Below are 19926 nucleotides of genomic sequence, written 5' to 3'. Positions count from 1 at the left end.
AGGAGTGGCGGATCGACCGCGGCTGTCTCAGGAGCGGACGATGTCAGAATCACTGCGAGGAAAGCTCAAATATGCAGAGAGACAAGAAGTGTAATGAGGCGAAGGCAGCAAAAGTCCACATCTGGAGTTTAAACCCTGATCATCCCAGGAGACGGAGATGGATGGAGGTCCTCGGGTGGGAGACCTGGGGGATTGCAGAGCCCTGACCACCGCCATTATGAGAAGGATTTTGCACCTGCTTTGTATCACCTGAATCACATTCTTTACCAATTCTCTGGAGTTGTAGAAGCAACACAGATTCGGAGTAACGAGATGTTATGGGCTGAAGCCGAAGTAGATGGACGGCCTCGTCCGATAAGCAGCTCTTATCAGAGATGCTAGGGCTGGAACCCCGCCAAGCCCCCCAGGTACTGCTGCGTCTCAAGGCTATCCTATTATTGGCAAGCTGTATTTTTGTCCACGGGTGCAACTCTGGGAGACGAATTCCGGCCTCAGGGTTAAATTTCTCCACTCTCAAGAACACGAGGTAAGTTATTAGTCAGATTATAATACACAGATTTCACAATCCTTGGGAAGCTCAAGAATAAAACTTGGACAAACAAAATCACTGTGGTCAACCACAGTACATTTTTAAATGGGAAGGTAAATGTTGATATTTGCCTCTAAGACAGCTATGCTCAAACCTCTTTCACACCTGCTTCTGCTTGGAATCCCAAAGGTGTTCTTCAAGTCACCAGAACCAAGTTCTTCAACTTGAGGTGAATTTGCCAAGTCAATATGGAACATGAAGCCGGGGTATTACCCAGTTGGGGCATTACAATTCAACCAAGTGGGTCAGTTTTCTGGATTTAGTCATTCATCCTTCAAAAACCTGGGTGCAAAATCCCTCTAAAATTGGCGAGGCATCCTCGCAGCTGGAAATGATCTCGAGGCTCAATCGGCAAAGAACACGAGCTGCGCCACGCGTGGAGCAGCCTCATTGCCCGAGACCGTCTGTTTCGTGGAGGTTCGGTTCCTTCAGTCTGTTTCTTCCTTCTTTTTCCTTTCGTGATATGAAACCTACCACCGCACGTTTACCTCTTCATTCCGACACCCGGCGCGGGTGCAATCATGCCGGCAACAATAGGCTGGGTGCAGGCCTTCGGGCTCCTGTCGATGCTCGCACTGAACACCATGCTCCAACCTGTTGGTCGTGTGCTTGGGTCTCCTGAGAACTCCAGAGTTTGGCTGCGGGCTTCACCCTTTATTTGCGTCCTTGATGCGCTAGCGCTCATTATTCGACTCCTCGCCTACTATATCATCCTGGATAAGGCCGCTTTCCCTCGAAAAGCCCTTCTTATCCTTGGAACGGATCGGTTCGATGAGTCTGACGCTGAAACTGAGCCGACGAGCCAGAAAAGAAAGATACTCGCTGTTATATCCCGCCTTTTTACGTTCGTGGTCAGTATCCTGCCACTGCTGAATATATATGACAAGTGGGGAGAAACCAGATGGACGGTTGCTTGGGCGTGGATGTACATTGCTTCGTATGCGGTGCTGGAGATTGCGATGCAACTTGCCAGGCGTGCGGCTTCACATACGCGAGAAGCTGCGGCTGAGTTTGAATTGGGAGAGCTGGCTGCGGAAGATGGCTATGACCCGCACGAGGACAGTACAGATACAACAGACGAAGCGGACGATGATCCACCTGTCGACGGTAAACCAGAGGAGGCGATGCATTTGTTGTCAAGAATGCCGTCCGCGCCAAACCCGAGCGATGAGGCGGAAGAGAACGGGGAGAACGTCGCTAGCTCGTCCGTGGGACCTGCAACAGGAGACAACCAGCCCGACCCGGAAGCCGCGAAGCGTGTCGACAGCCCGGACGACGACCCCGCTGCGTCGGCCCGGCTCTCGTACCTGAAAAAATATCTCGACCACGGCGATAGAGGGCTTTTAGTGGTGGGCTATATCATCCATACGGTATTCGTCTCTTGGACTCTCCTTGACCTCGTCCAACCCCTTCTGCAAACCACTATCCTGACCTACGGCGGTTTCTGGGAAGCCGCAAGGATTTTCATGGGTCTACCGATTCTCGTCGTCGCCCTGGTTGCTGTTGCATTCGGAGCCCTCCTAATCCTGGCTCTCTTCCTCGGCCTCCTGGCTGCCGTCGGCTACGCCTTGATGGCTGGCGTAAAGAGAGTAGCGCCAAAGGCGCTTGAACGGACCATGAAACCGATCACTGCATTTGTATCCAACTATCCACTGGTCGCGTTTCCGATAGCTGGAGTTGTAGGGTTAAGCTTCATTTTTACGATGCTTCTACTCTGGTCGGTTCCGGTCCGGTGGTTTGGATTTCTCATTTCGAAGTACATGATCCGGGCTTATCTGTTGATTGGCGTGGAACTTGTGCTCCTCGTTCTTGTGGGGGTAGCGTGTTTGCTTCTGCGTTTGTTCCTTGAAGTTGCGGCGGAGAGCAGTACAGGGTTGCGGAAGAGACTTGGGGTTTCGCGGTACTTGGAGGATTCGGGGGTCGGGATGCTAACGGGTGTTCTCGTCACCTTTCTCATAACGATTCTGTGGTATCGATTCCGGTATCCCTCGTTCGAGCCGGGGCAGTTGGTCGACGGTTGGCGGGAGTATCTCGAGGATGACTCGAACAACACTACTACTGCTACTTGATGTTTAGTCCTCGCCCTAAGTCCGTGACCGTTGACCGGTCGTAGGTCTCCTTGCGCAGCGGGAGATGGACAGATTGCTAACTCCGGCCGGAAGTAGAGTGTCGGTTTCCATCCATTCTCGGAGATACCGTGCGCAAATCCAGGCCTCTCAAATTGGTGACGATCGCTGAAGATCGCCAAAGTATATAATTCAGGAAGAGTTGAAGAGACAAACGGACAAGAAGCAAACAAGCCCAAAGAAAAAAAGTAGAAAGCAAACCAGCAGGAAAAATGTCCTCGAAGCTCGTCGTCTTCGGCGCAACAGGCCAGCAAGGCTCGTCAATCATCACCACTGTGCTGACGCACCCAACCCTCTCCAAAAGGTACTCCGTCCGCGGGATCACGCGCAACGTCGCGCACCCCAAAGCTCTTTCTCTCGCAGCAAGAGCAAAAAGCATTGAGCTGGTCGAAGCAGACCTCGACGACCCCTCGACCCTCCCCGCCGCCCTAAAGAATGCGCACACCGTCATCCTCATCACCGAAACCATCTACGCGGCAGACCTAAAAGAGCGCGAGGCACGACAGGGCAAAGCCGTCGCGGACGCTGCGGTCGCCGCCGGCGCAGAATTCTTCATCTTCAGTACAGCGGCGCACGCCAGTAAACTGTGGGATGGCGGGCCCGTTGACCAATTCGACTCGAAGGCCGAGGTGGAAGAGTACATCCGGGGGTTACGGTTCAAGCAGAGCGCGTTTATTGCGCCCGGAATGTTCATGCAGAATCTGACGCGGGGCATGGCGCCGAGGAAGCAGGATGATGGGAGCTACGCGATTATCGGGGTGAATGATCCGCATGTGAAGATTCCTTTGATTGAGACGGTTGCTGATACGGGTCTTTACGTTGTGCCGCTATTGAAGGATCCCGAGGGGATGAATGGGCGGGTTATGCATGCTGCTACGGGGCTGTATTCGTTTTCGGAAATTGCGGAGATTATTTCACGGGTGTCTGGGGAGACGGTGAAGTATGTGCAGATTGCTGGGGAGGTGTATGCGGGTTTTATGAAGGAGGAGCAGGGGGCGAGGATGGTGAGCATGATGAGGTTTGTGGACAATCCGGGGTATTACGGGCCGCGGACTGAGGAGCTGGTGAGGGAGACTGTCGAGCTGGTGGAGGGGAAGTTGACCACTGTCGAGGAGTTTGCGCAGGAGAATTTTACTCAGCTGTAGACAAGCTGGAGGTGCACAGTTTGCATGCAAATAAGGATGAATGCGATGATCGGCAGGATAATCGGCATGAAGTCATGAATACCGAGCGATATCGGCGGTCCAGGCTCTCCAACGAAACAAGAAAAGAATGCATCAGAAGTAGCCACTTCCAGTTCCGGGTCAATTGCACCAACGCACCATCAACATGTCAAAACCCAAGTTCGCCATTCTCGACGACTACCAGGGTATTGCACCCGCGCATTTCGCCCATCTGGCCGACCGCGTCGAAATCGCGCATTTCCCAGAGACGCTCGACCCGCGCGATCCCGCACAGCAAGCCGTGCTGGTTAAGCGGCTACTTCCGTTCGATGTTATCCTCGCAATGCGCGAGCGCACGCCCTTCAACGCCGAGACGCTCGCAGCACTACCGAATCTAAAACTCATTCTGACGACGGGGACACGGAATCTCGCGCTCGACGTCAAGTGCGCTGCGGAGCGCGGGGTCCCCGTCGCAGGGACAGCCAGTCGGCCCAGCGGGAGCGCCGGGGTGCCTTCGACGGTGCAGCATACGTGGGCGCTGATCCTGGCGCTTGCACGACATGTGGCGCGAGACGATGCGGCGCTGAAGCGGGGAGAAGAATCCTGGCAGGGGTCGCTGGGGATGTCGCTGGCGGGGAAGACGCTGGGGCTGGTGGGATTGGGGAAGCTGGGGTCTGCGGTGGGACGGATTGCGATCGAGGCGTTTGGGATGGATGTTGTTGCGTGGTCTGCGAACTTGACGGCTGAGAGGGCAGACGAGCAGGCGGCTGCGCTGGGGCTGCCGCGGGGGAGTTTCCGTGTGGTTCGGGACAAATTGGAGTTTTTCGGACGGGCGGATGTGGTCAGTGTGCATAATGTGCTGTCTGATCGGAGTCGCGGGATGGTGGGCAGGGAGGAGCTGGCGGCGATGCGGCGCGGGGCACTGTTGATTAACACATCGCGGGGGCCGCTGATTGACGAGGCGGCGTTACTGGAGACGCTGAATGCTGGGAGGATTGCGGGTGCGGCGCTGGATGTGTTCGACGCTGAACCGCTGCCGACGGACAGTCCGTGGCGCACGACGCCCTGGGGCCGTGACGGGCGCAGCGAAGTCGTCCTGACGCCGCATATGGGGTATGGCGACGAGCAGATCCACCGCTGGTACGATGAGGTTGCGGCGAATCTGGAGCGATGGCTGGATGGTGTGGAATTGAGGACTTTACTAAATAGTACAACATGAGTATTGACATAGGAAGTCTTATTTTGCTCGAGTATTCAATCTCCGATGATTTTCAGGAACCGATCTGCACGACATCCATGTGAGCGGCAGACAAGTACCTCGGATGGAGGAATTCCGGTTGACTACGAATCTGTGGCCGAATCAGATCCATTGCCGAAGTGCAGAACGAAGATCTCCCTTGACAGCCCAGGCAGGCTCTCACTTCCGCAACCAGGCACTTCCTCGGCTCATCCACGAAAACGTCATGCATATAAACACTCCGCACACTTCCACTTCTCTTCCTTCTCTGCACTCCTCCACCTTTCCTCCTCTTCCCACGCAATCGCCGAAATGTCTCCCGTCGCCGTCCAAGAACCGCCTTCCGCCCCTCACCTCCCCTCCCACCCCCCAGCTACTCACCCCGGCCTCATCAAAGTCGTCCGCAGCACAAAGGCCTTCGCCAGCGGCGCCGTCTCCGAAATCTCCCTCCCCGCCGGCGCCGTCTTCGCAAAAATCACCACCGCCACACCCGGACCAAAGGCATACACGTCCGTCCAGACAGGCCGCGACACACACATCGAGCTGAACTCCGACCTCGTCTTCTGCAACCACTCCTGCACGCCGTCGCTCAACTTCGACATGCACAAGATGGAGGTCCGTGTCGTGGACGATCGGCCGCTTCATGTCGGAGACGCATTGACCTTCTTCTATCCCAGCTCGGAGTGGGAGATGGACCAGGCGTTCCAGTGTACCTGTGGTGCTGGCGAGAAGTGCAAGGGGCTCATTGAGGGGGCCAAGGTATTGAGCAGGGAGGCTTTGGAGGGGTACTGGCTGAATCCGCATATAGAGGAGCTGCTCCGGGAGAGGGACGCCAACTGATCTTGCGGGTTACGAGTTAGATATGAGAGCGGAGTCTACTTCAACTGTATATAGAGCATGAGGAGCATGAGTGGTGTACTGGGGGCTATTTCAACAATTCAGCACAGAATAGAGGCATCCTTCGCGGAATTTCGGTCTAGATTCCACTCATTTTTTTTTAACACTTGGACCTTCCTTCAGTGAGGTACAACACTCATCCACGAAACCTTGCTTCTACTCAGGACCTCCCCACGCTTCTCCAAAAGCACGTTATCGCCTGCTCCGCAAATATCAAAAAGCTTTGCGTGAGTTACACCGTCCGCAATGATCTTCGATTGAGCGAGGGGACAATCCCAGTCCTACCCTTATATAACCTGCTGAATGTATACCTATAGTCGAAATACTTCTGACTAGGAGTATAGGTCGTGTGCGTCGAGTAACCAAGTCAATCGCACCTCCCTTTACGGGCCTCACCCGTCCACGGGTCGCGCTTACCCACTCGAAATACAAAAGCAGAAAGGAAAGAGCGACCTCTAAAAGGATAAGCAGCGAAGGAGCAGAAAAACAAGGAAGGTACCAACGAACGACCGAACGAGAGGCACACCTACTTTACGCGTCCGCACTAACAACCATGCTCCCAAAGCCTTATCGACATCGAAACTACCCCGGTCGGACAACAGCGCCGCATTATGCATGACCTGTCGAAACTCTGTATCATCGCTGACAAGCCGAATAGCTTATCCCGGAACAGGGCGATGCTTATTCCCGGTGCGCGGGGGACGTGGAACCTACCTTCAAGTTCCAAGGTTGGACGATGGAAGAGCCCCGTTTAGGAAGGCGCGACCAGTGACTCGGACGAACTGAGGGGAACCGGCTGTCCCTTCCACTTTTGGTGGGCGGCGGGGGCCACAGGGGATAGTTGGGGAGGGGGGGGGGGGAAAAGGGTAAAAGATCCTTAATGAATCTTTAAACTGCTCTGGTACCGATGTGTGCGTGCTAGGAGGGTGGCTCCCATGATGGTGGCTACAATCTTCACTGTGTCGAGCGAGAAGCTACATGTGAAATTACCGCAGTCGGAGTCACCAAATCCATTAAGTTGAAGAGGACGTTGAAGACGTGAAGGTTGAGATTTGAGCTTCATTTTTGTTCTGGCTCTCTGTTAGTGGGTTGTATACTTTGCGGAGGCACGAGCCCGCAGCGTACACTGAAGCCGCCGAAGATATTTATTGTAGTCTTTGTACATCGGAATCGATAAATGATGGAAGAGTTTAGTATTCAGCACAGCTACTCGTACCCTGCATCATCTTCGAGGTGGGATACCAATGATGACGCCAAGCCCGAGGCTGTGAGATAGGCCTGATCAAGGAGATGGCCCCAATCGACGCTATCCCATCATCGAACTGAGAACGCGCATTTCGTGTGGGAGGGGACGCATAAGTTTCCCCATCATGGGGACCTAAGGTGGGCTTGCGTTGCGAGACTCGTTGATCTCTTGGAGGCGCAGTTAAGATCTGCGAGCCAACAACATCGTCCCTGGGCGGAGCTATCCGCACTGAAGCTCGCAAGCAACGACGGTCAGATTCAGGCCCCAATGCTTACTGCGGGGCAGCATCCTGTAAGCGACACGCTCCTCTTGGCAAATGGGAGATTTCGTTTCCCACGGAATGGTGATGATGACCAGCCGTTATGAACTGAAATGCTCGAGAATCATATATATCATGATATTGTCGACCGCGTCACATTATACTCCTGCGCTCAAGCTTCCTTGAACACTCTCCAGCAGCAATAATCTCCCCCAGATACTGAGACCCCGAGCGCCTCCAGACACGGCGGTTTCAGTAGGGTTTGCAAACTCAGGGCGATGTGCCGCCTCGAATGATAAAAGCTCATCACGGACACCACTAGCAGTAGGGTAGCGCTGTCGGTCACACCCATAGTACGATATTTCATAGCCATATCGAGAAGGAGGGCGATGAAATAGTGAACGGCTGGTGATGCAATGAGTATGAATCTCTCCAGTGGGCCTACCACGGTGCATCACCTATCGTTGCCATGCGATGGGTAGTTGAATGATCATTCACAAAGCCCAAGATGTCCTGAAAAGCTGCTCTCGTAACCGGATCGTCGGCGTAATCATCTTCCTGAAAGCCATAGATAACCCCATCGGCTCTCGACGCACGCAGCAGCATGAATACCTTCGCCGAGTCCCCTTCCGTGCTCGTCCAGCCAAAGGTCTTGCCTAGCCGGCCCCAATCGCGCATTGTACTCCCATCCCGCAGCTCAGGGCATATAAAGTTATCCGGATCAACCTCATGACAACTGCCAAAACCCTCGTCCAGTTGCGGGTTCCCATAGTCCATGATCCTCTGGTGAGGATGCACGCTCGTGCCCTGCGCGTAAAGGTCAAGAACATCGCTCACCGGCCCACTGAGAGCGATTGCCTCGTTGGAATCCAGCGTTTCTCGCATAACCGAGAGGCCCCGACTATCTTCCTGCTGGAAGAAGCCATACAGCGCCCTCACTTGCGCTGGCTCCAGAATCTCGCGAACCAAGTCCCGCAGCCCCTCGATCGAGCAACTCCTCTCTTCCTCCCCGCATTCGTCCGGGTTCTTGATATCGAGCCAGACGAAGATGACATTCTGGCCGTTTTGCCGCTCGTGTGCGATCAACTCGAAGAGTTCGCGGGCTGTGGTCCCGGCACTGTCTCCCGTGCCGTCGTGGTCTGCCCACCAGCCGTCACTCTGAGCTGTTAGGTCTACCTCTATTGCGTTAGCACCGTGGGATAGCGCTGCGGTTACGGCTTCGGGACGCAAAACACGGTGGGCAATAGCGTAGATTGGGCGTTGAAAGGATGGAAAGGCGGATTCAGGTTCACAGTCTAGCAGGCCCGCGGCGCAGGCAATGTAGCGAACCAAACTTGACAGAGTGATCATTCTGAAGATAAAGGAGGTAGAAATGGGTTGGGAAATGAGACGCAAGATGCAACGGGTTCTTCGAGTTGCCTTTTGAATTCCCTTGGAGCGCCCACCGGTCCGACGACGATGCGCTGCACCTGACGAGGATCCCCTCTGGAGACGAGATGGCACTTTCGAATGATTTCATGTTGAATTGTGCAGTCTATGTGGGGAGCACATAGCCCCAGTCCTCGTACAAATAGCACTGCCACGTTCAAACACTTAAACTTGTCTTGTGCAGGCCCAAAGACCCAGCAGAAGTACGGGCGGCCTTACAAACATTGGCACCGCCAAAAGGCCACGATAAACGTTCGCGGGTTTAGAGAAGCAAAATACTTGTCATGGCTCAGCATTGTTACTAACGTTTATGACCTCTAATCCCATCAGATTGCGGCAGCGATGTTGCATGGTTGCGGTGCAGGCGCTGTCTTGGAGCAACTTACTGGAGAGCCAACCGATGTTCGCTGGCACTCTTGGCGCCTGACACTCCTCGCCTTCAGTTTCGAGATAGCGCCAACAGGGATCCTCTGGCTTCGGGTCTTTTTTGCAGGGGGTTGACGGGAGGGGGGTGAAAACCCCTTCCGAGTATCTGCAAGAGGAAGTGTCGCGTGCCAGACAACAAGAGGTGTGCATCATTGGATCAAGGAACTCGATCCATCCGTCAAGTCCACCACACGCAGGGAACCCCCAGTGTTGGTGTTGGTCGAAGCCACGAATCAGGCGAGATGGCACTCTTTCAGCTCCCTGATCGTCGTGGCGTGTTTTGCGCCCATCAAACTCCGCTCTTGCCAAGACTGATAGTGACCAAGTCCTTGAACGCGACCCTGGTGGTCCCTCACCGCAGGAGAACGCCCGGGGAAAGCAGCTGGAACACTCGCCGACGCAGAGGAATCGTCCGGGCGAATGTCCGAGCTGCATCATCTTGGCGTCTTACTTGTTCAATCAGCGACCAAGGGGTGCTCATGACGTCCTCGAGGAGGCCGTGGTGCGCCTTGTAGCCGAGTATCTTGTCGGCCTGGGCCGTAGATTTGGTGCCCATGCGGCAAAGACCGGCAGTGATGATCCTTAGACCGTCTGGGCTTTGATGCCACTCCATCGTTCTGACAAGAGCAGCGATCGCAACAGTGGTGAGAGGGACAACAATGCCTAAATGAGTAAGAGTAACGATAAAGACCGAGTATGCAGCGCCCCAACCGCGCCTCGTGGACGATATCTGTGGTGCTGGGGCGCAGGCTGGCCGGGGGGCTTTCCCGCCCCTTCCCGGGCGAGGTCACTAGGAGGGCTGACCCTTTTTAGCGGAGCGGCAATTTCTAGCAATGCAGCTTTCGCTTCTTACCCGTGTCAGGCCAACCCCAAGGGGAGCTGAATTTTAATAGTCGTTGCGGGATTGCGGGGCGCCTAACCAGGGTGATCTCGATCTCTTGATTGTGAAACCGTCCTCGTCCTTTATTACAGAGAGTAGATATTGCTGGCAACATTGGTCTCGAGTAGCGTCGAGAAGGCGTACTCTCCAGCCTCGCCTGGCTAGGGCTTCGGCAACAGAACGCCAACACGGTGGAAACAAACGGGGATAGAACGGGAGCTTCTGCGTTCCTCAATTCTTGATTTCATAAATCCATTCAACAATATTGAACAGGACTTCCCCGATCCACGGAGCAATATCCCATTCCCCAGAGTGCCCAGTGGTGATACGTGGTTGAGATCTACCTGCCTACATGGATCGGGTTTAGGTCTAGAAACCCCGAGGCCTTTGGGACTCCGGTTCTTTCGTCCGTCAGCAAAGTTAACTCCGGTGTCATCAATGATGTTATACTCTGTTTGAAGCGAACATGGCTTTGGATTGGTGATACCCCAAGGTCAGCGAAAAGGTCAGCAATCAACGATGACGATGTGGAAGAATCACAAATTAAACGCCTTGGATTGTACCACTCATACAAATCGGGTCTCTATTCTGCAACGGTCAAGCGATTTGTCTCTTTCAACCCGTCCTCCGGCGATCTCGTCAGATCAGGTTCCCCAAGACATATTGTCACCATGACCACGCCACCAGTCCAACTCATTTTTGGAGGAGCCTCATTCGGAGGCATGGAAGCCGATTTTGTCTCCCTCGCAGACACGCAAGACGCCCTGAAACTTCTACAAGACGGCGGTATCAAAGTCATCGACACGGCTCGGACCTACACCAACAGCGAAAAATGGTTAGGGCAAGTAGGAGCCCCCACTCGCTTCGTCGTCGATACCAAATATCCCGGCGGGTTGAGTCCACACCCTTCCAGCAAAGAGCATGTTATCGCGACACTGGACGAGAGTCTCCGGCTCCTGAAGACTGACCAGGTATGTTGTTCCTCGCTGAGAATCTAACGCAAGGATAACTCGCTGACATCGAACAGGTAAATGTATACTGCGTCCACGTCCCAGACAGACGAGTCCCGCTCGAAGACCTCCTCGACGGCCTTAATGCCGCCTTCATAGCTGGAAAGTTCAAGCGTCTGGGCCTTTCTAACTTCCTCCCCGAAGAAGTCGAGGAGGTAGTCCGCATAGCCGAGGAGAAGAACTACGTCCTCCCAAGTGTCTACCAAGGGAACTACAACCCCGTCGCCCGGCACTCCGAAACAACTCTGCTCCCTATCCTCCGGAAATACAACATCTCATACTACGCCTACTCCCCGATTGCAGGCGGCTTCCTAACCAAAGACGTGGATTTGTTAATCTCCGGCGCAGAAGAAGGGCGCTGGAATCCCAATACATACATTGGCGGGATGTACAATGCCCTATACAACAAGCCCAGGATGCTGGAGGGCCTTCGACTGTGGGGTAAGATCTCCGCAGAATCTGGGATCCCGAAGGCTGAACTGGCATACCGGTGGGTGGCTTATCATTCGGCCTGTGACGAGGCGCACGGGGATTCGCTCATCTTCGGGTCGCGCAACGGTAAACAGCTCCAGACGACGTTGGCGGGCTTGAGGAATGGGCCGCTATCTCGGGAGATTGTGGAGCAGATTGACCTTGTTTGGAACACTGTTAAGGCTGATGCTCCGATTGATAATTTCAATGACACTGTTGGGGCAAAGTAGCCGCATTGGTGAGAGTTTGGCAGACTTACTGTACTTGTTACTGATCTTTCCCCGGCTTCGTCAACTTATCCTGTATGCTTGTCTCCATTTTCAGGGAGACTTGCTCCAACAATGAAGGGTTTGTCAATACCGGTAAGAGTGATATAAAGACACTGTGAAACTACAGCCTCCAAAGCCCAAGGGACGCCAAAGGATAACTGTGCATGCTGCATTCTAGTGCTGAGGCTAGAATGACAGACACATTGTCCAACGTATCGCTAAGCACATACAGCAGGAACGCAGGCTGTCATTGGCAAACAAAACAACACCGCTGCCGACCGAGGGCGATGTGGATTCGGACCGAGTCAATTTCATGTCTCCAGTTGGATTAAATACTTGACAAGAGAAGTAGTCTTCACTAGAACGTGACACAAAGAAAGTACAGACATGAAGCCAGGATTACACCTGTCGCCAGACACAGGGCATACACTTACAGAGAGAAACGAATCGGAGAAAAGGTGGGGGTAACAGAAAACCTTTGGAGAATTCAAGCCGGAGAAAAGAAGGACACGAAATAAGAAAAAGTCCTCAGCGCATCCCAATGCTGGCAGAAACGAGATATGAGAAAAAGCGAATCAATGGAAGATCATGGTGTTCGAGCATCGGACTTCATCATGCCTAGCCCGGTGCAAGGAGCGTTCGGTCATCAACGTCACTCGTCCAATGTCAGAAATCGCAAGCGACTTCTTGTATGCAAGTATCAGACGTTCTTATAGAGTAAGAGAGGCTCGCCGACGTTTTCGATCTCGGGGATTGTGCATTTCAAATCAAATGCCTTGGCGAGAACAATCTTGAAGATCTTAACCCCATGTCAGTATGAGCGGCTAACTTCACATGAGATGGAGTCTTACCTTTTGCACATTGATGCTGTGGCTAGTACTACTAAATATCAAACTGGCTTTCATAGCCTTTGCAAACCGTTTGGCCTAGCAAAGTTAGAGGGCAACTCTGGGTTTTTGGAGATGGATCAGTCACCTGGATCGAAATTTCTTCTTGGTCTTCACGCGGGAAGTTGACGAAATGGTCGTACTTGGTGCCCACGAGGAAGGGAATCGCAGTCTTGTTGAACCCTCGCCCTTGCCTGTACCACTCCTTGATAGAGTTCAATGTGCTTTTACGGGTAAGGTCGAACATGAACAAAATAGCGACAGCGTCGTTGCACACAAGCGGTAGCATGTTGACAAATTCGCGCTGACCACCCAGATCCCAGATCGAAAACGTGATTTCCGTGTTCCGAATAGAGATTGTTTTTTCCATGAAGTTGACGCCTTCCACAATTAGCACAACGACAAATCATCATCTGGATCAAACTGCGCATACCTAATGTCTGGATATAGTCCTCATCCCAGCTACCCTCCACATATTTGACCATCAAACTAGTTTTCCCAATTTGTGCATCTCCAACCATCCCAACCTTGATCACGACACTGTTCTTCGATGGCTGGGAGGGTTGTTTCTGGGTTACTGACAGCCCGGAGCTTGGTCTCGACGTCGTCGGTAGTTGGGGTTGAGAATCGTGGGAGGGAGTGTGATCAGTGTGATCAGTGTGATCCCCATAATGGGCGCGAGAGTCGCTGCTGTAGCCGTTGTGGTGATGATAGCTGGTTGGGGGGAGGGTGGGTTCTTCTGAGGATGCGGTTGGGACAATGCGAAGTGTCTCCGATTCTGAGCTCTGAGGCAGGTCTTGTTGCGGATGGTCTTGTGGATGGTCTTGCGGTTGGTCAGGGTGTTGATCCTGCGGGAGGTCTTGCTGGGGCTGGTGCTGGTGCTGGTCCTGCTGTTGTGGTTCCGGGGCCTGGGGCGCAGGCGGCTCTGCGACCGGGGGGTGGACCGGATCCATATCAAATACGAGTGAGCGGACACCAGAGCACAGCTCTTGATAAGGGAGCGACAATTAAAAGAAAACAACAAGTAATAGCGCAGGAAGGAATCGAGTTGGGTGAGACAAAGAGAGGGGGAGAGCCTGAGGTCAACACAGCCGCAGCTCCAAGCTGAACGATCGCCGCTAGTCCACGATAGGATTAGTGCGGGCCACCCCTGCCCTTGCCGAAGAAAAAAAAGTTCCTGAGCGGAGTGCAATTCATCGTTCAAAACGTCTCCCCCCGCTGTACGACTGGCTCGTCACAGCTCACCAAGACGGGCTTAAATATACCGATAAAATGTCGAAAAGGACTGCCGATGCTTCTGACGAGCAGGCCGCTGCCCTCAAGGCCGGTGAGCGGCCGGTCGCCGATGCCCCTCCCGACGAGATGGGGGAGTTCGAGGACGAATTCGAGGATGAATTCGAGAGCGAGGACGAGATTCTCGAGGCCGGTGTAGACGGACGGCCGGATGCTGAGCGGGAGGAAGAGGAAAAGGGTATGATGCTGCCCACATATCATGAACTAACCGAGACTGACGGCAAGGTGCAGCCGATGCGATGGAGGTAGACCAACAGACATTTATTCCCGGGCGGACGAAGCTTGCGCCTGGAGAGGTTCTCTCGCCTGACCCTTCTACCTACGACATGCTACACACTCTCAGCACACCATGGCCATGCCTGTCGTTTGACATCGTACGCGATAATCTTGGCGATAACCGAAAGACCTATCCCGCGACGGTATATGCGGTGACCGGAACACAGGCGGAGGGACGGCGGTCGAAGGAAAACGAACTAATGGTTTTGAAATTGAGTGGTCTGAGCAAGATGGACAGAGAGAACGAAACAGACGAGGAGAGCGATTCAGACGAGGAAGATGAAGGGGGCGAAGCCATTCTCGAATCCAAGAGCATTCCCTTGGGTTCGACAGCCAACCGAATCCGTGCACACCAAACTCCCTCGCAGTCTGGCGATTTCACCAGGCCACCCCAAACCATCACTGCCACTATGCTCGAGAACTCACAAGTTGTCATTCACGACGTTACCCCTCACCTCACCAGCTTCGATGTTCCCGGCACCATGCTCTCTCCTTCCACCTACAAACCCCTGTCTACACTCCGCATGCACAAATCCGAAGGGTACGCCCTCGATTGGTCTCCTCTTCAACCTCTTGGGAAGCTATTGACCGGTGATAACGATGGATTGATATACGTGACAACCCGCACAGAGGGAGGCGGGTGGGTGACAGACACCCGCCCATTCACCGGACACAACTCTTCGGTCGAGGAGATTCAATGGTCACCTAACGAAAAGAACGTCTTTGCCTCAGCAAGCAGCGACGGTACGGTGAAAGTATGGGATGTCCGATCGAAATCCCGCAAACCGGCCGTAGACGTCAAGATTTCCAACACCGACGTAAACGTCATGAGCTGGTCAAAGCAAACCTTCCACCTCCTCTCCACCGGTGCCGATGACGGACAATGGGCTGTTTGGGATTTGCGACACTGGAAGCCCAACCCAGCAGCCCCCTCCGCACCGATCAACGCAGCTCCAGTTGCTTCGTTCGATTTTCACAAGGAACCTATCACAAGTATTGAATGGCACCCAACAGACGACAGTATTGTCGCTGTCGGATCAGCGGATAACACAGTGACACTGTGGGATCTCGCTGTGGAACTAGACGAGGAAGAGAGCCGCGAGGCTGGTCTTTCGGATGTCCCGCCACAGTTGCTCTTCGTGCACTACACGGAATCCGTCAAGGAAGTGCACTGGCAGGCTCAAATGCCGGGGACGCTTATGGCCACTGGAAGCAATGGATTTGGGTACGTTCCCCGGCAATCTCACTTCCCTCTTCCAACTTGATACTAACCAATCTTTCAGTGTGTTCAAGACGATCAGTGTTTAGTAGACAAAAGGTGACTCGAATTAATGACCTTTCATGTTATACTTTTTGACCTTGCATCTATGCCATCACCGTTACCATTTATAGAGATTCGATGAATGATTATGACATTAGCCTGGGATCCCATCACGACGACTCGTATCAGTTCCGATATAGAGGGTATCATTGTCTATGACAGTCTATCTCTAACGTTTGACCTTAAGCAAAATCTACTTCTAAAGTTACAACATAACGACGACCCGCCCATTACTACCACCACATCGCAGGTCTCTTGAGCTTGGTACGCCCAGGGCTCTCTACTCTACTTTCTTCTGCAGAACCCAATGCAGCACGCCATCCTTCCTTCCCGTTACATCCCCGACGAAGTGACACTCCCCCCAGGTCCTCACCAAACTCCTCATAAACCCCGAATCATCCCTGTGATACTTGTCCCCAAGGATTGGAATAATAGCATTCGTCGCCTCTTCTGCCCTATAGAACGGAATCCGCGAGAAGAGGTGATGGACGACGTGGTGGTCGATGATGTGGTGGAAGAAGTGGCGGCCGATGAACCCGAAATCGCGGTCGACGGTACTCAAGGCGCCTTTCGTAAATGTCCACGAGTCGTTCATGTAGTGGGGGATGTCCTTGTGGGTGTGGTGGAGGTACGTTATTGCGACTGGATACGACCATTAGCAGACGTTAATACGTTGGGAAGGAAGGAAGGGAGAAAAGGTGTACGTACCCAGCCAGTGATGTACCCAGAAATACGGCACAAAGTAAAGCAAAACCGTCTTCAACACACCAATACGTTGACCCAAGTACCAAATCGCCGTACCCATAAGCACAAGCCCAACATCCGAAACGACAATCAAATGCCGCTGCGACTCCGTCCACAACGACCCCGACGGGTCGAAATGGCTCTTCGTCTGGAACGACCACCACGCGGTCCTCTTCCCCTGGATCGGACGGCTCGTGGCACCCGCTGTGACATTGAAAAGGAGATAAGCCTGCCACCCGGCTAACTGGTGCGCGAGCAAGCTCAGGAAAGAGTAAATCGGCGTATCCTCGAGCATCTCCAGCCACTCGGGGAGATAGCTTGTTCTCCCCGCGAACTCCTTCTCCGTCCAGGGGACGAATGCGGTGTCCCTTTCCGTGTTGTTGGTGTAGCGGTGGTGTCGCGCGTGGGTGATCTTCCAGGAGAAGTACGGGACCAGCAGGACAGAGTGGAGGGCCCACCCGATGATGTCGTTGATGGATTGGTATGGGGAGAATGCGCCGTGGCCGCACTCGTGGGCGAGGATCCAGATCCCCGTGCCGACGCAGCCTTGGAGGAAGCCGTACAGTGTCCATGCGAGAATGCGGATGGGCTGCGAGGGGATCAGTTCGATCTGGAGCGCGAGGTTGAATAGCACGGCGGCGTAGATGCAGTCCCGGACAACGTAGGCGGAGGAGATGAGGAGGGAGCGTTCGAAGCAGGAGGGAGGGATGGCATCTCGGATCGTTTTGAGGGTGATTTCTTCGCCAGTCTAGGGGTCTTTGGTAAGGTACGGTGGTCAGACTTAAGAAGGCATTGTTGGTACCTTGTTCCCTTTGGTTAGGGATATCGTCTCACTCATGGCGCTGATATATAGAACTCTCTTAAGCCAGTCAATCGCACACAACAAAATATAATTGACAATTCCAATGGCAGCAGAAAAGAGCAAGTCCCTCTCAACCTCCTATTTAACCAGACAATTTTAGCAGAAAATTCAGTCAAGCTCGTGTCTCGCGTCCGAAAGAAATCTACAAGCGTGGATAACCCTAATCAAACTCCGTACCTGGCTAACTCAGACCATCCTAGCCTCCCCAATACCCCAAGCCATCCTTTCCCTCCTGAGCCTAGAAAGGAGAAAAGGGTTCATTTGTGGAGACCGCGTTTTCATTCCCGGCAGTCCCATAGGTGCATCTCCAACGGTTTCCCTGGTCGAGCTGCAAACGCGGCCGTTGGCGTTTCCCAGACTTTCTGGGAACGAATTTCCCAACACGTGTCGGGTGGTCTAGTCAATTGGCCTGGAACTGTTCTGAAAGCAGTTAGTACTGGCAGAAAAAGCAAGCTAATTCTCACAGAATATCTTACCCATGCTAATCCCTAAATAGTAATAATATCTACTTTATCAATACTATAGAAAATAACGTATCTCCAATGGCGATGATGTTGTTCAAACCTATCACCATGACCTAAGTTTTATCTTTCTGTCAGGACATGAAGATCGGTCACTATATGAAGATCCCGCGACGGGTCCCATTCCTTGCATAGATGATTGCCTGCCTCCGGTCCTCGATCGTGCAGATCTGCGTGATGAACTGGGCCCTGTGTGGTACAACTTCGCGTACAGCATCGACTTTGGCGCATCGACGGTGTCCCTGTATGAGTCTACGGGCGGGGAACATTTGGAACGGGTCGTTGAGCCCGTGTCCGCGAGCACGTCGACGAACTCGGCAGATTGGCATGTGGGAGTCTTGAGGCTTGATCAGGCGACTCCCGGTGTGTGGGGTGCGGAGGATTGGTTTTGGAGAGGGGTTTATGTTGAGGATGGGGAGGGGGGTGTTACTATTGATGTGTAGGGGTAACTATGTGAATTCTGTTCCTTTTACCGACGGTACGAGTACGCTGTGCAAACTACAAATCTCCATGATCCTCTCAGCTCACCAAGTCGGATCTCGTCGGTAATTGGTCCAAAGCACTTTGAAGGAAGGGCATTCTAACCGTTTTTGACCTAGGGCGTTTCAAATTACGCCTGAGCCAACACATGATCAAAACATCCTGTGGGAGTCTCCACTCATTTACGCAGCTCTGGAAGCTTTAAAACCAGGATCAAAAACGCCGTCAGTTGGACCATCGACTGCAGCAGATTCCACGCAAACACTTGGTATTGCACCTTTGCCAAATAATAACTCGGCGGGGAACCATGATAGTACAGAAAAGAAGGACCCGCCATGGCGCTCGAGGCGCACGGAAAGTCAAGACAGGCTGCTTGACGTGCAAGTGGGTGGGCTCCGCATTTATTGTCCTAACCACTCAGCATAGGGCTGTGTCCTTGCACTCTTTACTTACTCGACGTAAACAGGACGAGACATAAGAAGTGCGACGAGCGCAGGCCTGAATGCTTGAGATGTACCAAGGCCGGGTGGAGGTGTGATTTTGTGACTTTGGCACCCTCATCACGGTTGATGACTTCACATCGGGATCAGCCTCGCGACGGCGAAACTTCTTCTCCTCTATCTATATCAAGTCTCACTCTCCACGACCAGCCTGCTCAACTACTCCTTACAGAGGTCGAACTCATCCACATGGAATACTTCCACCGCATCTGCGCGAAAGAATTCGCCCTCTTCTTCGACCTCCCCGCGTGGGAAAACCTCATCCTCCAACAGACGCGCCAGGAGGTATTCTTACACCACGCAGGACTCGCGATCGGCGCGCTCAGTCGCAGTCGATATCACCCTTCTACTACGACTGCTGGACCCACGTCCAGCAGTCTAGGGCCGCAGTCTCCAACCCTGTTCTCGATTCGGCAGTACGGACTCGCCATGCAAGAATTGCATAGCCGATTGCACGGAGGTCTCTCAGGTCAGCGTCTAGAGCTCGCAGCTCTGGCTAGTGTGGTATTCAGTCAGATTGAGTTTCTGCTCGGCATCGACAGTCAGCTCGAGGTGCATTTGCGGGCCGGAGGCGCTGTGCTACGCGCGCTGCAGAGGCGTGAAGGATGCGGGATGCCCTCTATGAGCGTCTCTGGTAATCAAGGCAGTAATCGCTCGGAAGGAGAAGATTTGGCGCCTTGTAATAGCTATAATATCCTTGCGAATGCGATAGGGCAGCTTTCTGCGCAAGTTGATTCATTAAAGAGGTTTCGGCGGGCAAGGCTATAACCGCCAGGTTAGTTAACGCGAACCTAAATATCGTCTACCGCGACAAATAATCACCATCATGGAGGACTCAAGTTTAAATGATAGGGACCTTCGCTGAAGTGCCAGCTCGAACCACCCACCTAGTAGGTAGGTAGGTAGGCAGGATATCTGAGACCCCGAGCCAATGACAGCTCCGCAAGCGTAAATGAGAGATTTCTGGATATTTCGCGCTAGATTTTGAATTCCTGCATGCGTTGTAAATTCATCACCTGCAGACTAGCCCAGCCCGTTACA

The 19926-nt window shown here is 53.3% G+C and overlaps 11 protein-coding genes across 11 annotated transcripts; 7 read left to right on the top strand and 4 right to left on the bottom strand.

Moving 5' to 3' along the window:
• The first annotated feature begins 1001 nt into the window (after nt 1-1001).
• Nucleotides 1002-2793, top strand: BJX67DRAFT_245824 (uncharacterized protein). Its single transcript, XM_071026184.1, has one exon. The coding sequence runs from the start codon at nt 1111-1113 to the stop codon at nt 2656-2658; it is 1548 nt and encodes a 515-aa protein (XP_070889698.1). The 5' UTR covers nt 1002-1110; the 3' UTR covers nt 2659-2793.
• Nucleotides 2793-3968, top strand: BJX67DRAFT_245840 (NmrA/HSCARG family protein). Its single transcript, XM_071026186.1, has one exon. It carries the CDS (start codon nt 2928-2930, stop codon nt 3858-3860), a length of 933 nt encoding a protein of 310 aa, XP_070889697.1. The 5' UTR covers nt 2793-2927; the 3' UTR covers nt 3861-3968.
• On the top strand, nt 3953-5196 carry BJX67DRAFT_245826 (D-2-hydroxyacid dehydrogenase family protein). The gene has a single exon (XM_071026185.1). The coding sequence runs from the start codon at nt 4045-4047 to the stop codon at nt 5095-5097; it is 1053 nt and encodes a 350-aa protein (XP_070889696.1). The 5' UTR covers nt 3953-4044; the 3' UTR covers nt 5098-5196.
• Nucleotides 5197-5427: 231 nt separating this feature from the next.
• Nucleotides 5428-5955, top strand: BJX67DRAFT_378047 (uncharacterized protein; the record flags this gene model as incomplete). Its single annotated transcript, XM_071032269.1, has 1 exon — nt 5428-5955. The coding sequence occupies one exon, from the start codon at nt 5428-5430 to the stop codon at nt 5953-5955; it is 528 nt and encodes a 175-aa protein (XP_070889695.1).
• Nucleotides 5956-7582: 1627 nt separating this feature from the next.
• On the bottom strand, nt 7583-9047 carry BJX67DRAFT_245819 (glycerophosphodiester phosphodiesterase family protein). Its single transcript, XM_071026183.1, has one exon. It carries the CDS (start codon nt 8865-8867, stop codon nt 7959-7961), a length of 909 nt encoding a protein of 302 aa, XP_070889694.1. The 5' UTR covers nt 8868-9047; the 3' UTR covers nt 7583-7958.
• BJX67DRAFT_245818 (uncharacterized protein) lies at nt 9048-10113 on the bottom strand. Its single transcript, XM_071026182.1, has one exon. The coding sequence runs from the start codon at nt 9807-9809 to the stop codon at nt 9228-9230; it is 582 nt and encodes a 193-aa protein (XP_070889693.1). The 5' UTR covers nt 9810-10113; the 3' UTR covers nt 9048-9227.
• A 595-nt stretch (nt 10114-10708) lies between these two features.
• On the top strand, nt 10709-12064 carry BJX67DRAFT_245812 (aldo/keto reductase family protein). The gene is made up of 2 exons (XM_071026181.1): nt 10709-11222; nt 11279-12064. Exons 1-2 carry the CDS (start codon nt 10923-10925, stop codon nt 11960-11962), a joined length of 984 nt encoding a protein of 327 aa, XP_070889692.1. The 5' UTR covers nt 10709-10922; the 3' UTR covers nt 11963-12064.
• Nucleotides 12065-12780: 716 nt separating this feature from the next.
• BJX67DRAFT_344428 (Spg1/Tem1 GTP-binding protein) lies at nt 12781-13952 on the bottom strand. The gene is made up of 3 exons (XM_071028255.1): nt 13322-13952; nt 12977-13269; nt 12781-12927 (listed from the first exon to the last, which is right to left on the bottom strand). The coding sequence occupies exons 1-3, from the start codon at nt 13839-13841 to the stop codon at nt 12832-12834; spliced, it is 909 nt and encodes a 302-aa protein (XP_070889691.1). The 5' UTR covers nt 13842-13952; the 3' UTR covers nt 12781-12831.
• A 135-nt stretch (nt 13953-14087) lies between these two features.
• On the top strand, nt 14088-15925 carry BJX67DRAFT_245766 (ribosome biosynthesis protein RRB1). Its single transcript, XM_071026180.1, has 2 exons — nt 14088-15682; nt 15741-15925. The coding sequence occupies exons 1-2, from the start codon at nt 14421-14423 to the stop codon at nt 15763-15765; spliced, it is 1287 nt and encodes a 428-aa protein (XP_070889690.1). The 5' UTR covers nt 14088-14420; the 3' UTR covers nt 15766-15925.
• A 133-nt stretch (nt 15926-16058) lies between these two features.
• On the bottom strand, nt 16059-17360 carry BJX67DRAFT_378042 (oleate delta-12 desaturase; the record flags this gene model as incomplete). Its single annotated transcript, XM_071032268.1, has 3 exons — nt 16059-16420; nt 16487-17270; nt 17325-17360. The coding sequence occupies 3 exons, from the start codon at nt 17358-17360 to the stop codon at nt 16059-16061; spliced, it is 1182 nt and encodes a 393-aa protein (XP_070889689.1).
• A 1243-nt stretch (nt 17361-18603) lies between these two features.
• Nucleotides 18604-19844, top strand: BJX67DRAFT_344423 (Zn(II)2Cys6 transcription factor domain-containing protein). Its single transcript, XM_071028254.1, has 2 exons — nt 18604-18769; nt 18852-19844. Exons 1-2 carry the CDS (start codon nt 18693-18695, stop codon nt 19651-19653), a joined length of 879 nt encoding a protein of 292 aa, XP_070889688.1. The 5' UTR covers nt 18604-18692; the 3' UTR covers nt 19654-19844.
• The last annotated feature ends 82 nt before the right edge of the window (nt 19845-19926 follow it).

Source organism: Aspergillus lucknowensis, assembly GCF_044049455.1.
Source record: "Aspergillus lucknowensis strain CBS 449.75 chromosome Unknown BJX67scaffold_5, whole genome shotgun sequence".
In the NCBI taxonomy this organism is placed as follows: Eukaryota; Fungi; Ascomycota; class Eurotiomycetes; order Eurotiales; family Aspergillaceae; genus Aspergillus; species Aspergillus lucknowensis.
The sequence above is the reverse complement of the archived record's forward strand: the minus strand, read 5'-3'. Positions and strand labels throughout refer to the sequence as shown.

Bases quoted from the DNA above. Each gene is read 5' to 3' on its own strand.
- BJX67DRAFT_344428 (XM_071028255.1), bottom strand. From the start codon at position 13,841: ATGGATCCGGTCCACCCCCCGGTCGCAGAGCCGCCTGCGCCCCAGGCC. The intron at 13,270-13,321 runs GTATGCGCAGTT...TAATTGTGGAAG, and splicing joins GGACTATATCCAGACATTAG to GCGTCAACTTCATGGAAAAA. The intron at 12,928-12,976 runs GTGACTGATCCA...TAACTTTGCTAG, and splicing joins AAGAAGAAATTTCGATCCAG to GCCAAACGGTTTGCAAAGGC.
- BJX67DRAFT_245824 (XM_071026184.1), top strand. From the start codon at position 1,111: ATGCCGGCAACAATAGGCTGGGTGCAGGCCTTCGGGCTCCTGTCGATG.
- BJX67DRAFT_344423 (XM_071028254.1), top strand. From the start codon at position 18,693: ATGATAGTACAGAAAAGAAGGACCCGCCATGGCGCTCGAGGCGCACGG. The intron at 18,770-18,851 runs GTGGGTGGGCTC...CGACGTAAACAG, and splicing joins ACAGGCTGCTTGACGTGCAA to GACGAGACATAAGAAGTGCG.
- BJX67DRAFT_245840 (XM_071026186.1), top strand. From the start codon at position 2,928: ATGTCCTCGAAGCTCGTCGTCTTCGGCGCAACAGGCCAGCAAGGCTCG.
- BJX67DRAFT_245818 (XM_071026182.1), bottom strand. From the start codon at position 9,809: ATGATGCAGCTCGGACATTCGCCCGGACGATTCCTCTGCGTCGGCGAG.
- BJX67DRAFT_245766 (XM_071026180.1), top strand. From the start codon at position 14,421: ATGGAGGTAGACCAACAGACATTTATTCCCGGGCGGACGAAGCTTGCG. The intron at 15,683-15,740 runs GTACGTTCCCCG...CCAATCTTTCAG, and splicing joins ACTGGAAGCAATGGATTTGG to TGTGTTCAAGACGATCAGTG.
- BJX67DRAFT_245826 (XM_071026185.1), top strand. From the start codon at position 4,045: ATGTCAAAACCCAAGTTCGCCATTCTCGACGACTACCAGGGTATTGCA.
- BJX67DRAFT_245819 (XM_071026183.1), bottom strand. From the start codon at position 8,867: ATGATCACTCTGTCAAGTTTGGTTCGCTACATTGCCTGCGCCGCGGGC.
- BJX67DRAFT_245812 (XM_071026181.1), top strand. From the start codon at position 10,923: ATGACCACGCCACCAGTCCAACTCATTTTTGGAGGAGCCTCATTCGGA. The intron at 11,223-11,278 runs GTATGTTGTTCC...GACATCGAACAG, and splicing joins GGCTCCTGAAGACTGACCAG to GTAAATGTATACTGCGTCCA.